At 48.1% G+C, this 16,285-nt stretch overlaps 1 protein-coding gene across 1 annotated transcript in view; it reads left to right on the top strand.

Moving 5' to 3' along the window:
- mctp1a (multiple C2 domains, transmembrane 1a) overlaps positions 1-16,285 on the top strand; it is a gene marked incomplete at both ends in the record, with an annotated part of 244,232 nt that overhangs the window by 140,086 nt on the left and 87,861 nt on the right. Inside the window, 3 exons of the mRNA XM_084176157.1 lie at positions 2,754-2,924; positions 3,479-3,609; positions 9,580-9,766. Coding sequence (XP_084032283.1) covers positions 2,754-2,924; positions 3,479-3,609; positions 9,580-9,766 — 489 coding nt within the window. The remainder of the gene's footprint in view (positions 1-2,753; positions 2,925-3,478; positions 3,610-9,579; positions 9,767-16,285) is intronic.

Below are 16,285 nucleotides of genomic sequence, written 5' to 3'. Positions count from 1 at the left end.
TACCAGACAAGCTAAATTACTTCTATACTCGCTTCGAGGCAAGCAACACTGAAGTATGCATGAGAACGTCAGCTGTTCTGGATGACTGTGTGATCACACTCTCTGTAGCTGATGTGAGTAAGACCTTTAAACAGGTCAACATTCACAAGGCCACGGGCCAGACGAATTACCAGGACGTGTACTCCGAGCATGCGCTGACCAACTGGCAAGTGTCTTCACTGACATTTTCAACCTGTCCCTGACTGAGTCTGTAATACCAACATGTTTCAAGCAGTCCCTGTGCCCAAGAACACTAAGGTAACCCCGTAGCACTCACGTCTGTAGCCATGAAGTGCTTTGAAAGGCTGGTCATGGCTCACATCAACACCATTATCCCAGAAACCCTAGACCCACTCCAATTTGCATACCGCCCCAACAGATCCACAGATGATGCAATCTCTATTGCACTCCACACTGCCCTTTCCCACCTGGACAAAAGGAACACCTACGTCAGAATGCTATTCATTGACTACAGCTCAGCGTTCAACACCATAGTGCCCTCAAAGCTCATCACTAAGCTAAGGACTCTGGGACTAAACACCTCCCTCTGCAACTGGATCCTGGACTTCCTAACAGGCCGCTCCCAGGTGGTAAGGGTAGGTAACAACACATCTGCCACGCTGATCCTCAACACGGGGGCCCCTCAGGGGTGTGTGCTCAGTCCCCTCCTGTACTCCCTGTTCACCCATGACTGCATGGCCAAGCACGACTCCAACACCATCATTAAGTTTGCCGACGACACAACAGTGGTAGGCCTGATTACCGACAACGATGAGACAGCCTATAGGGAGGAGGTCAGAGACCTGGCCGTGTGGTGCCAGGGTAACAACCTCTCCCTCAACGTGATCAAGACAAAGGAGATTATTGTGGACTACAGGAAAAGGAGGACCAAGCACACCCCCATTCCCATCGACGTGGCTGTGGTGGAGCAGGTTGGTGTCCACATTACCAACAAACTATAATGGTCCAAACACACCAAGACTGTCGTGAAGAGGGCACGACAAAGACTATTCCCCCTCAGGAGACTGAAAAGATTTGGCATGGGTCCTCAGATCCTCAAAAAGTTATACAGCTGCACCATCGAGAGCATCCTGACTGGTTGCATCACCGCCTGGTATGGCAACTGCTCGGCCTCAGACCGCAAGGCACTACGGAGGGTAGTCCGTACGGCCCAGTACATCACTGGGGCCAAGCTTTCTGCTATCCAGGACCTCTATACCAGGCGGTGTCAGAGGAAGGCCCAAAAAATTGCCAATGACTTCAGCCACCCTAGTCAGACTGTTCTCTCTGCTACTGCACGGCAAGCGGTACCGGAGCGCCAAGTCTAGATCCAAAAGGCTTCTTAACAGCTTCTACCCCCATGCCATAAGACTCCTGAACAGCTAATCAAATGGCTACCTGGACTATTTGCATTGCCCCCCCCCCCACCCCCTCTTTTTACCCTGCTGCTACTCTCTGTTTACTATCTATGCATAGTCACTTTACCTCTACCCACATGTACATATTACCTCAATTACCTCGACTAACCTGTGCCCCTACACATTGACTCTGTACCGGTACCCCCTGTATATAGCCTCGCTACTGTTATTTGACTGCTGCTCTTTAATTATTTGTTATTTTTCAATTTTTCTTCTTTCTTTACTTATCCATTTTTTACATAACACTTATTTTTCTTAAAACTGCATTTTTGGTTAAGAGCTTGTAAGTAAGTAATTTCACTGTAAGGTCTACACCTGTTGTATTCGGCACATGTGACAAATAACATTCGATTTGATTTGAGATTGAGTCCATACAACTTATGTGGCTTGTTAAGCAAATGTTTTCTCTTAATCTTACTTAGACTTGCCATAACAAAGGGGTTGAATACTTATTGACTCAAGACATTTCAGCTTTTCATTTTCAATTAATTTGTAAAAAGGTACCTGATCTGATCCGTTATTGATGTAACTTGTTAATCCACTTCAATTAGTGTAAATGAAGTGGAGGATTTTCAAGCCTAGAAACAATTACATGGATTGTGTATGTGTGTCATTCAGAGGGTAAATCGGCAAGACAAATGATTGAAGTGCCTTTGAACAGTAGTAGATGCCAGGCGCACCGGTTTGTGTTAAGGACTGCAACGCTGCTGGGTTTTTCACACTCAACAGTTTCCCGTGTGTATCAAGAATGGTCCACCACCCAAAGGACATCCAGCCAACTTGACACAACTGTCAAGCATTGGAGTCAACATGGGCCAGCATCCCTTTCGACACCTTGTAGAGTCCATGCCCTGTCGATTTGAGGCTGTTCTTATGGCAAAAGGTGGGGGGGGGGTGCAACTCAATATTAGGAAGGTGTTCCTAATGTTTGGTATACTCTGTGTATATTGCTATGTACAGGGGTGATCCACAGCATGTTGGACAGGCTTTGAACCAGGAGCTGACTCTGCTCACATGTTCTGTGTTTGTCTGTGTGTTTGTTCTTTGCCTGCATCTCTTTGTATGGTCTCCATGTCTGTCCTGTGTTCGTATTGCTGTGTTTCTGCACATAGAATACTGTGATTGATTGTCACGATGCAGAAGTTGGAATCTTATTGTGCATTCCTCTGTTTCTGTTTGTATGCTTGTGTGTGTGTGTGTGTGTGTGTGTGTGTGTGTGTGTGTGTGTGTGTGTGTGTGTGTGCGCGCGCGCGTGCGTGTGCGTGTGTGTGTGCGTGTGTCTGTGTGTTGCATTAGCAGCAGCATTCGAGTATGCGGTTGTCAGATGTCCACAGGAAAGGTCAGCTGTGGAGAGGTATAGTGAGCATCAGTCTGATCGAGGCTCGTGACCTCCAGCCTATGGACACCAATGGCTTCAGTGACCCCTACGTCAAGTTCAGACTGGGCCATCAGAAATACAAGAGCAAGGTACCTCCACCAGCCCTATCACACTGTACTGACCAACCCACTTCCTAGATAATTCTTAGCTATCAATCAATCAATCAATCAATCAAACAACCAATCAACTGTATTTATAAAGCCCTTTTTCCATCAGTAGGATTTAGCATTAGTGGATAGATCAAATCAAGCTTTATTTATACAGCACATTTCAGACATGGACTGCATCGCAATGTGCTTTACAGGAAACAACAAATAAAAAACAATACAAATAAATGCTGAAATATTTACTACACAACAAACATAAAATACAAAACTAAAGAATGACACAAACTGAACAACTGAAAAGCACCCTAAGGAAAAGCAAAGCTAAGAATATGTGTTTGCAGGGAATCATATGTCAGTTGCTAACAATGGTGGTATGTGTTTTAGAGTCACACAAATGCAAAGAAATAGGACATGTTACACATTTCACTGTACAAATAAAACCTTAACTTGAACAATGGTAAGGGGAAATACTGACACACACACAAACACACACACACACACACACAGATCCATCCATTTGTGTGCTCCTTCCACAGACGATACCCAAGACTCTGAACCCCCAGTGGAGAGAGCAGTTTGACTTCCATCTGTATGAGGAGCAGGGGGGATTCATCGACATCACCGTCTGGGACAAAGACTCAGGCAAGAAGGACGACTTCATGGGCAGGTGGGCTTCTCACACACACACACACACACACACACACACACACACACACACACACACACACACACACACACACACACACACACACACACACACACACACACACACACACACACACACACACACACACACACACACACACACACACACACACACACACATATACACACACACACACACACACACACACACACACACACACACACTTATACACACACACATACACTTGCATGCACACCACACCAATAGTTTCCATCTTGTCTCTGTTAGTATGCTCTAAGGGTCTGCCGTGTGTGTGTCTAGTTGACGTGAGATTTCCTCTTGGGCTGAGGGTGACACTGACTTCGAGGTCGCAGTCATCACAGGACCGTTAGCCTGACTTTCATCCGCTACGTGTGTGTTTGTGTGCGTCTGTGTGTGGATGAATGCGTGGATGCATGTGTTTACACATACGTGTGCTGTGCTTGTGTGTGTGTGTGTGTGTGTGTGTCTGACAAGTCCCCACTAAGTCTGAAAGACAGGAGGCTAATAGCTCAGAGAGGATATTGGAGGAGCTGGTGTTGTCCAGTTCCTGGGGAGCTAGTGTCTATTGTAATTGGCTGTTCCCCTCCTTAAATACCCATCTGTTCCAGGCCCACTGAGGTCCTACTGATGGGTTCATTAACACACACAGACGCAGACACACACACAAGCACAACCAGTGGACCTGCCTGCTACCTATTGCACCACTTACTGACATGACAGAGAGATTGGGAGAGAGAGAGAGAGAGAGAGAGAGAGAGAGAGAGAGAGAGAGAGAGAGAGAGAGAGAGAGAGAGAGAGAGAGAGAGAGAGAGAGAGAGAGAGAGACCTTGGGAAAATCCTCTGCATTATCATTAACAGCAGACTAGTTCATTTCCTCAGTGAAAACAATGTACTGAGCAAATGTCAAATTGGCTTTTTACCAAATTACCGTACGACAGACCACGTATTCACCCTGCACACCCTAATTGACAAACAAACAAACCAAAACAAAGGCAAAGTCTTCTCATGCTTTGTTGATTTCAAAAAAGCTTTTGACTCAATTTGGCATGAGGGTCTGCTATACAAATTGATGGAAAGTGGGGTTGGGGGAAAAACATACGACATTATAAAATCCATGTACACAAACAACAAGTGTGCGGGTTAATATTGGCAAAAAACACACACATTTCTTTCCACAGGGCCGTGGGGTGAGACAGGGATGCAGTTTAAGCCCCACCCTCTTCAACATATATATCAACGAATTGGCGAGGGCACTAGAACAGTCTGCAGCACCCCGCCTCACCCTACTAGAATCTGAAGTCAAATGTCTTCTGTTTGCTGATGATCTGGTGCTTCTGTCACCAACCAAGGAGGGCCTACAGCAGCACCTAGATCTTCTGCACAGATTCTGTCAGACCTGGGCCCTGACAGTAAATCTCAGTAAGACAAAAATAATGGTGTTCCAAAAAAGGTCCAGTTGCCAGGACCACAAATACAAATTCCATCTAGACACCGTTGCCCTAGAGCACACAAAAAACTATACATACCTCGGCCTAAACATCAGCGCCACAGGTAACTTCCACAAAGCTGTGAACGATCTGAGAGACAAGGCAAGAAGGGCCTTCTATGCCATCAAAAGGAACATAAAATTAAACATACCAATTAGGATCTGGCTAAAAATACTTGAATCAGTTATAGAACCCATTGCCCTTTATGGTTCTGAGGTCTGGGGTCTGCTCACCAACCAATAATTCACAAAATGGGACAAACACCAAATTGAGACTCTGCATGCAGAATTCTGCAAAAACATCCTCCGTGTACAACGTAAAACACCAAATAATGCATGCAGAGCAGAATTAGGCCAATACCCGCTAATTATCAAAATCCAGAAAAGAGCCGTTAAATTCTATAACCACTTAAAAGGAAGCGATTCCCAAACCTTCCATAACAAAGCCATCACCTACAGAGAGATGAACTTGGAGAAGAGTCCCCTAAGTAAGCTTGTCCTGGGGCTCTGTTCACAAACACAAACAGACCCCACACAGCCCCAGGACAACAACAACAACAACACAACTAGACCCAACCAAATCATGAGAAAACAAAAAGAGAATTACTTGACACATTGGAAAGAACAAACAAAAAAACAGAGCAAACTAGAATGCTATTTGGCCCTAAACAGAGAGTACACAGTGGCAGAATACCTGACCACTGTGACTGACCCAAACTTAAGGAAAGCTTTGACTATGTACAGACTCAGTGAGCATAGCCTTGCTATTGAGAAAGGCTGCCGTAGGCAGACCTGGCTCTCAAGAGAAGACAGGCTATGTGCACACTGCCCACAAAATGAGGTGGAAACTGAGCTGCACTTCCTAACCTCCTGCCAAATGTATGACCATATTAGAGACACATATTTCCCTCAGATTACAGCGATCCACAAAGAATTCGAAAACAAACCCAATTTTGATAAACTCCCTTATCTACTGGGTGAAAAACCACAGTGTGCCATCACAGCTGCAAGATTTGTGACCTGTTGCCACAAGAAAAGGGCAACCAGTGAAGAACAAACACCATTGTAAATACAACCCATATTTATGTTTATTTATTTTCCCATTTGTACTTTAACTATTTGCACATTGTTACAACACTGTATATATACATAATATGACATTTGAAATGTCTTTATTCTTTTGAAACTTCTGAGTGTAATGTTTACTGTTAATATTTATTGTTTATTTCACTTTTGTTTACTATCTATTTCACTTGCTTTGGCAATGTTAACACACGTTTCCCATGCCAATAAAGCCCTTAAATTGAAATTGAGAGAGAGAGAGAGAGAGAGAGAGAGAGAGAGAGAGAGAGAGAGAGAGAGAGAGAGAGAGAGAGAGAGAGAGAGAGAAAGAGAGAGAGAGAGAGAACAGGACATTTGTTTTCCCTTCTCCCCATCTCTGCTTCTCTCTCTTTCTCCCTCCCCATCTCTGCATCTCTCTCAATTCAATTTCAATGTAAGGGCTTTATTGGCATGGGATACATATGTTTACATTGACAAAGCAAGTGAAATAGATAATAAACAAAAGTGAAATAAACAGTCTGTCACGATCGTTATGAGAAGCGGACCAAGGCGCAGCGTGATAAGCGTACATTTTATTTGTAGTACACCACACGAACAAAACAACAAACGAAACGATACGTGAAGTCCTAGGTTAACACCAAAACAAACCTTACGGAACAATATCCCACAATAAACAAGTGAACACAGGCTGCCTAAGTATGGTCCCCAATCAGAGACAACGAGCTACAGCTGTCTCTGATTGTGAACCACCCTGGCCAACATAGAAATAAACGATCTAGAACAAAACCCATAGAAAACTAAACATAACAAGTCCACACCCTGGCTCAACATTTAAGAGTCCCCAGAGCCAGGGCGTGACAGTACCCCCCCCCCCCCCCCCCCCCCCCCCCAAAGGCGCGGACTGTGACCGCGCCAACCAAACACAACAGGGGAGGGGCCGGGTGGGCATTCCGCCTCAGAGGCGGATCCGGCTCCGGGCGTGACCACCACTCTCCCTCTACCCCCCCGTAGCGCCCCTGGTCTGGTCTGGCCCCGCTGGCCGGAGCAGGACTGGACACCGGTGGAGCGGATTGCTCTGGCTCCGGAGTGGAGCAGCTGACCGGTGCCGAACCAGGCACCGGTGGAACAGGCACGGACCGTGCCGGACTGACGACGCGCACCACTGGCTTGGTGCGGGGAGCAGGAACGGGCCGGACCGGGCTGACGACGCGCACCACTGGCTTGGTGCGGGGAGCAGGAACGGGCCGGACCGGGCTGACGACGCGCACCACTGGCTTGGTGCGGGGAGCAGGAACGGGCCGGACCGGGCTGACGACGCGCACCACTGGCTTGGTGCGGGGAGCAGGAACGGGCCGGACCGGGCTGACGACGCGCACCACAGACTTGGTGCGAGGGACAGGAACAGGCCGGACCGGGCTGACGACGCGTACCACAGGCTTGGTGCGAGGGACAGGAACAGGCCGGACCGGGCTGACGACGCGCACCACAGGCTTGGTGCGAGGGACAGGAACAGGCCGGACCGGGCTGACGACGCGCACCACTGGTTTGGTGCGAGGGACAGGAACAGGCCGGACCGGGCTGACGACGCGCACCACAGGCTTGTTGCGAGGGACAGGAACAGGCCGGACCGGGCTGGCGACGCGCACCACTGGTTTGGTGCGAGGGACAGGAACAGGCCGGACCGGGCTGGCGACGCGCACCACAGGCTTGGTGCGAGGGACAGGAACAGGCCGGACCGGGCTGGCGACGCGCACCACTGGTTTGGTGCGAGGGCCAGGAACAGGCCAGACCGGGCTGGCGACGCGCACCACAGGCTTGGTGCGAGGGACAGGAACAGGCCGGACCGGGCTGGCGACGCGCACCACTGGTTTGGTGCGAGGGACAGGAACAGGCCGGGCTGGACTGTGGAGACGGACTGGAGGTCTGGAGCGGAGAGCTGACACAACCTGTCCTGGCTGAAGGCCTATTTCCACACAACCTGTGTGAGGCATCAGCACAGGACGTACAGGGCTGTGCACTCGTACTGGCACTACAGCACGTGGCACTGGCGCAGGATATCCGGGACCGAGGAGGGGTACTGGAGGCCACGAGCATTGAGCCGGCACACTCCGTCCTGGCTGCATGCCCACCTTAGCACGACACGTGCGTGGTGCTAGCACAGGACGTACAGGACTGTGCCGGAACACTCGCGGCACAGTACGTGGCTCCGCATAACTCGGAACCTGCCCAGTCTCACGCTGCCTAGCCTGAGTACGGGGAGTTGGCTCTGCTCTACCTCTAGGCTCCGCCAACCACCCTTCCAGCCCACCAAACCTGGTGGCCTCCTCTCCTAGATCGCCGATGCGCCCTGTAGCTGCCTCCAGCAGCCCCGTCGTCCACGCCGTGTGCCCCCCCAAAAAAATTACTTGGGGTTGCCTCTCGCGTGTCCGTCGTCGGCACGGTTGGCGCCGTTTCTCCTCTCCTGCCTGGGCATTTATTTTTGCCCATGGCCCTCTGCCTGCGAATATGTCCTCCCAAGACCACCATTCGCCCACCTGGGACATCGCCAATTTCTCCTGTTTGGCACGCTGCTTGGTCCTTTTATGGTGGGATCTTCTGTCACGATCGTTATGAGAAGCGGACCAAGGCGCAGCGTGATAAGCGTACATTTTTTATTGGTGTACACAACACGAACAAAACAACAAACCAAACGATACGTGAAGTCCTAGGTTAACACCAAAACAAACCTTACGGAACAAGATCCCACAATAAACAAGTGAACACAGGCTGCCTAAGTATGGTCCCCAATCAGAGACAACGAGCTACAGCTGTCTCTGATTGGGAACCACCCTGGCCAACATAGAAATAAACGAACTAGAACAAAACCCATTGAAAACTAAACATAACAAGTCCACACCCTGAGTCCCCAGAGCCAGGGCGTGACACAGTCAAAATTAACAGTAAACATTACACTCACAAAAGTTCCAAAAGTGTCATATTATGTATATTTACAGTGTTATAATGATGTGCAAATAGTTAAAGTACAAAAAGGAAAATAAATAAACATAATTATAGGTTTTATTTACAATGGTGTTTGTTCTTCACTGGTTGCCCTTTTCTTGTGGTGACATGTCAAAAATCTTGCTGCTGTGATTGCACACTGTGGTATTTCACCCAATAGATATGGGAGTTTATCCAAATTGGATTTGTTTTCTAATTCTTTGTGGGTCTGTGTAATCTGAGGGAAGTATGTGTCTCTAATATGGTCATACATTTGGCAGGAAATTAGGAAGTGCAGCTCAGTTTCCACCTCATTTTGTGGGCAGTGAGCACATAGCCTGTCTTCTCTTTACTTTTTTCTTCTCCATGTTCATCTACATATACCTGTATGTCTCAAATCAAAATGTGTGTGTGTGTTTCAGGTGTTCGATAGACCTGTCGCCGTTGAGTAAAGAGCACACTCATAAGTTGGACCTGCCGCTGGAGGAGGGCGAGGGCATGCTGGTGCTGCTGGTCACACTCACGGGGGCAGCAGCAGTGTCCATCTCGGACATGTCGGTCAATATCCTGGACGACCCACACGAGAGACACCAGATACTACAGAGATATGTGAGTTTGTGTGTGTCTATGTATGCATTCGTGTCTGTGTCAGTATTGCTGGGTTTAGACTGGCAGCCCAATTCTGATTTTCTTTCACTAATTGGTCTTTTGACCAATCACATCAAATCTGATTAGTCAAAAGACCAATCAGAATTGGGCTGCCTGTCTAAACACAGCCTATGTGACCTTAACAACAGCTACGTTAGAGACCAGACTTAGGTTCTAGGTCTCTCCTGCTCCCTTTGTCGCAGACTTGCCAGTACAGGAATGTGAACTTGTTTTTCATTAGCTCACATTTCCAACCAGGTCGCCATATGAGTAGATTCATAAGCCAGTCAATGTATATACTAATACATTGATCGTTCAGAGAAACAACACCCTACAGGCCCTGTCCTTGGTCTAAATGGCTCCGGGGTGAAGTTACCATTAAGTACAGATCTAGGATCAGTTACCCCTCCCCCAATACTAACCTTAAGCATTAGTGGGGGAAATGCAAAACTGACCCAAGATCATCTTCACTCTGCTCTGTATACATGTCTGTCCTGCTTTACCAAATCAAATCAAATCAAATTGTTTTTATGCGCCGAATGCAACAGGTGTAGACCTTACCATGAAATGCTTACTTACAAGCGCTTAACCAACAATGCAGTTTTAAGAAAATAAACTAAAGTAAAACAATAAAATAAAAAAAGTAACACAATAAAATAACAATAATGAGGCTATGTACAGGGGGTACCGGTACCGAGTCAATGTGCAGGGTTACAGGTTAGTCGAGGTCATTTGTACATGTAGGTAGGGGTAAAGAGACTATGCATAGATAATAGACAGCGAGTAGCAGCAGTGTAAAAACAAAGTAATGTCAATGCAAATAGTCCGGGTGGCCATTTGATTAATTGTTCAGCAGTCTTATGACTTGGGGGTAGAAGCTGTTAAGGAGCCTTTTGGACCAAGACTTGGCGCTCCTGTACTGCTTGCCGTGCGGTAGCAGAGAGAACAGTCTATGACTAGGGTGACTGGAGTCTTTGACAATTTTTTGGGCCTTATACTGCTGCAACCTTTCCATCAAACTGGCTTTGACCTGGTAGCTACTGCTGAAAGAGGGGAGGGGACAGAAGATGAGAGGATGAGGTAGAGAGAAGTGGAGAAAAAGAGGGGGTTGATAGGTTGAGACTGACAGGTTCTATTGAAACTGAAGATGCCGTGAATCCCTCTTCTCTCTTCACTGAGAGGGCCCTGGTTTCTAGCTTGTTAGGCCCTGGTTTCTAGCTTGTTAGGCCCTGGTTTCTAGCTTGTTAGGCCCTGGTTTCTAGCTTGTTAGGCCCTGGTTTCTAGCTTGTTAGGCCCTGGTTTCTAGCTTGTTAGGCCCTGGTTACTAGCTTGTTAGGCCCTGGTTTCTAGCTTGTTAGGCCCTGGTTACTAGCTTGTTAGGCCCTGGTTTCTAGCTTGTTAGGCCCTGGTTTCTAGTTTATTAGGGTTTTATACCATAATGTGAGTGGGTGTGAATATTTATATTTGTGAATATGTAAAAGTCTCTGTGGGGTGTGTTACTGTGTGTGTGTGTGTGTGTGTGTATGTTAATGAACCCGTCAGTAGGACCTCAGTGTGTTAGCTGTAAAAGGCCTGGTGTCTCTCTGAGGAGTCCTTGGTCCCATGTCCTCCTGAGGCCCTTCCTCCACAGCACAATACACTCCGCCTGTTCCTTTGTCTTGGTGCTGTTAACCCTTCACTGGCTGTCACTCAGCCATCAGCCAAGCACAAAGACACATCACACACAACACACACACACACACACACACACACACACACACACACACACACACACACACACAAACACACACACACACACACACACACACACACACACACACACACACACACAGGGCTCTGCAGCTCACTCACTGACAGCCCTGACGGGGGACATTCGTCACATATCAACAGTATGTCATCTGGTGGAAGATGCTTAACTCTCTGATAATGCATATTGAGTCCTGGAAGAGTCTTGTTCCAGTGCTGTGCTCCTTCATTAAGACAGGAATTGAGCACTCCTACAGCGCTGTGCTCCTTCATTAAGACAGGAATTGAGCACTCCTACAGCGCTGTGCTCCTTCATTAAGACAGGAATTGAGCACTCCTACAGCGCCGTGCTCCTTCATTAAGACAGGAATTGAGCACTCCTACAGCGCCGTGCTCCTTCATTAAGACAGGAATTGAGCACTCCTACAGCGCCGTGCTCCTTCATTAAGACAGGAATTGAGCACTCCTACAGCGTAATTTGTTTCTCTGTAATTTCACCATAGCAACCTACTTCATTTGTTTGTATGTAGGAGTTTGATTGTGTGTGTGTGTGTGTGTTTATGTGTGTCTCTGTGTGTGTGTGTGTGTGTGTGTGTGTGTGTGTCTGTTGGTGTGTAAACTGTGCTCTAATTTAGGTTTAGAGTCCTGCTGGGTTGTGTGGTTGATCTGGGTGAGCACCAGTGGAGAGCGCTCCACAGGCCAACCACGGACGCGTGACCTACATACAATGCTAGCAGCTCATTGGCTGGCCATGAGAGCACTTCCCGCACTGCAGTGGCATCCTACGCTCAAAGGGGGGAGCTCTAGGACCGAGACAGGCGGCGGGCGTACCTCTCTCCCTTCACACTTAGAGAAAGGGCCGGGAGGGGAGTGTGTGTGTGTGTGTGTGTGTGAGCGAGAAGTAAGGGGTGAGGGTTGTGTTGGCAGGGGTAGGCGTGCAAAATGAAAAGAAAAAGCTATTTCACCTTTTACAACTCCAGCCCCCGTTTTTCTGCACGGTAAACGAGATACATTTCCCACCATCTTTTCTCTACCTCGTTTTCTTGCTCGCTCTTTGTCTCTCTGTGTAGGTTCTGCTCTCTGTCTCTCGCCCACTAGCCATCCGACTGGCAGCAAGAAGGGGAAGGGGGTGGGGGGGGGACAGTGTGGTTTGGTTTGAAGTGGACTGCCTCATTAGCATATTCCTTTTCTCCTGACCGATGCCCTTTTAATGAGAGAATTTGATAAAGATGTACCTTATCAAGACACACAGATAACAGCAAGTGCTGGTACTAATGCTGTACAAAATGCTGTACAATACCCAAAGCAGATTAGTCCGAGTGTGTGTGCGCGCGTGCCTGTAAGCACAGGTCTATGTGTGTCTCAGTGTGTCTGTGAATGTGTTCATGAATATGTGTGTGTGTGAGGGGGTGTGTGTGAAGCATAGCTCGGGCGAATGTATTCCCTGATATCATCAGTATGGAATCAGCTGTCTAGCAGACGGCTGTACAAAACACCCACTAGTACTAATTACTGCCACCTCCATAACACACCACCTACCCTTCAGCCCCACCTCCCACCCCCATCAACCAACCAACCAGTAAACGATTTAGGGAAGGGGGTTGGTGAGGGTTTAAGTGCAATGCATTATCATCATAGCGCCCGGGCTTTGAAGCACAGATGCTGGCTCCTTAAAAACGTATGGACGAGGAATGAACACAATTTAAATCCCTCTGTCCCTGGCTTCTCACCACCGGCCCGGCCCAACATCATTATCAGATGACTTTCAGCTTTCAGCTGGCTGCTAGAAGAGAGGAGAGGAGGGAGGGCACAGGGCTAGGGTATTGAGATGCTGGAGGACTGGTGTCTCTCTATCTGTGAGATGCTGGAGGACTGGTGTCTCTCTATCTGTGAGATGCTGGATGACTGGTGTCTCTATCTGTGAGATGCTGGAGGACTGGTGTCTCTCTATCTGTGAGATGATGGAGGACTGGTGTCTCTTTATCTGTGAGATGCTGGAGGACTGGTGTCTCTATCTGTGAGATGCTGGAGGACTGGTGTCTCTATCTGTGAGATGCTGGAGGACTGGTGTCTCTCTATCTGTGAGATGCTGGAGGACTGGTGTCTCTATCTGTGAGATGCTGGAGGACTGGTGTCTCTCTAGCTGTGAGATGCTGGAGGACTGGTGTCTCTCTAGCTGTGAGATGCTGGAGGACTGGTGTCTCTCTAGCTGTGAGATGCTGGAGGACTGGTGTCTCTCTAGCTGTGAGATGCTGGAGGACTGGTTTCTTTCTAGCTGTGAGATGCTGGAGGACTGGTGTCTCTCTAGCTGTGAGATGCTGGAGGACTGGTGTCTCTCTAGCTGTGAGATGCTGGAGGACGGGTGTCTCTCTAGCTGTGAGATGCTGGAGGACTGGTGTCTCTCTAGCTGTGAGATGCTGGAGGACTGGTGTCTCTCTAGCTGTGAGATGCTGGAAAACGGGTGTCTCTCTAACTGTGAGATGCTGGAGGACGGGTGTCTCTCTAGCTGTGAGATGCTGGATGACTGGTTTCTTTCTAGCTGTGAGATGCTGGAGGACTGGTGTCTCTCTAGCTGTGAGATGCTGGAGGACTGGTGTCTCTCTAGCTGTGAAATGTGTCTCTCTTTCTGGAGAGTTTACTGTGGGAAGTTGTGTGTGCAGTGATTGTATTGATTTATTTCTGTTTAACTGTCTCATAGTTTTTCCCATCCGTGTACAGATACTCCTCTTCCTCTCTGGTTCACTGAGTTATTTCTGATAAGGTATCCACATTTCTGTCCCCGTCTGTACGAACATGACATTCTGTGTATGTGTGTCTTGTTAAGCAACTAACAGAGGAGTGTTGATCTGCTAGTGTCCAGCCCAGTAACGGTGTTTATATTAGCTGTATGGTGGCGAGAGGAGGGGAGCGGACCAGGTGGGATTTATGCATACTAATGGCCAAGGAGGACCTGGACTGATGTATCTTAATGAATCTGGGGAGGGGGACACACTGACCTCTCCTCAAGTGGTGCCACTCCACTCCACCAGCCCCTACACCCCAATAACACCCCCATAACAACCCCATACACCCCCATAACTCAGCCCCTCAACCCACACAGAGGAGAGAGGGGGTCCTAGGAGGAGAGGAAGTGGTAGAGAGAGAGAGAAATGTAGAGAGAGGGAAGAGCGAGGAGGAGGCTGTTAGCATTCAATTTTTATTATGACATTTCACAGTCATCCGATTTAATGTCCCCTGACCGGATTGTCCGGCCGGCAGACGGTGGGGATGAAATGTTATTTGGAGTGTTGATAAAAGGTGAGGCGCCTCCAAGATGATAGCGAGTCATAAGGCCCGGTGCGCTGACATTCATTTTCTCTACAACAGAGATGGAATAAGACGTCACGGTGACAAGGTGTCAATCAAGCTAGGGCCCCGCCGTATAACCAACCCCTCTTCCCCTCCTCCCGTCCTTCCTCGCCACATGTACCCACCCCCACCCCTAGTCCCTGCTGGCGGGTAGGGGGGTGGTGGATGAGGGGTGGATCCTCTTCAACAGGAATGGGGCTAGGCTGAACCCAGAGCGAGTGAGAGAGCCTCGTCAGCTTGGTAGCTGGGAGGATGGGAGGTGGGGGAGGTTGGGTTGGAGGGTGGGAAAATATATTCTACAGCCTTTCATTAAAAAAATAAAGAGGCCTCATCTCCTGAGCTTTTCAATCTATCTGCCTGTCTATTGAGAGGGCCTGAAAAGGCAGCCCCGCAAATCAGAAATTCCTCTGCTATGGAAATGTTCCGGCTTCACAAATCAGCCATGTTTTTTTTTTCTCTCTCTCTCTCTCTTTTAGGCCATCCTCAATAATCACAAATAACAAGCTGTCATATCTTCAGAGAAATCATGTATTAAACTTATGTGGAAATATTTTTTAGTCCCTCTCCTTCCTCTCCTCTCATCTTCATTCTAAGGCTTTTCAACAATAATATCGCTGGGAACAGGCAGAGGCTGACAGTTTATAATAAATTAAGTCTACAGCCTGGCCCTGACTCTGAAATGTAAATTATAATTACTCCTCTGGGTATGTAAGGGGGTTATTGCCAGAGAGAAAAATACATTGAAGTGAAGTGTGTTTTCTGTGTGTGTGTGTGTGTGTGTGTGTGTGTGTGTGTGTGTGTGTGTGTGTGTGTGTGATTGCACCTCCTCAGCTCTTTTCTTTATCTGCTAGACTTGTCCATACATGTACGCTGCCAGACTTCTCCTATCTCATATCTGACCTGTGTGAAGGGACAATGAGGCTGCTGCTAACATGGCGATGTGTGTTTCATTGAGTGATAGAAAAGGTCACACAGCAGACTGCTGCTGAATGACTGGGCTGGTTAAGAGGGGCCTTTTCATCATACAGTCCAGAGATGATCACTGTACCCTGTAGAGAGTGGTGTCTGTGTGTCCGTGTGTGTGTGTGTGTGTGTGTGTGTGTCCGTGTGTGTGTGTACACCAGTATGACCAGTAGATATGTGATGGTGCCCAGTAACAATCACATCACTGCCTGAATCGCAGTCATGCCTCAGTGGAAGTGGGAAGTGTCTGAGCTCTGCAATATCTCTATATGGCGTCTATCAGTAAATGGCTTGTGTTTTACTCTCTCGCTCCCTCTCGTTCTCTAGCTCTCTCTCTCTCTCTCTCTCTCTCTCTCTCTCTCTCTCTCTCTCTCTCTCTCTCTCTCTCTCTCTCTCTCTCGCTCCCTCTCGTTCTCTAGCTCT

The sequence above is a fragment of the Coregonus lavaretus genome (assembly GCF_964263955.1).
Source record: "Coregonus lavaretus genome assembly, chromosome: 14".
NCBI lineage: Eukaryota > Metazoa > Chordata > Actinopteri > Salmoniformes > Salmonidae > Coregonus > Coregonus lavaretus.
This window is presented reverse-complemented; position numbering and strand designations above follow the sequence as displayed.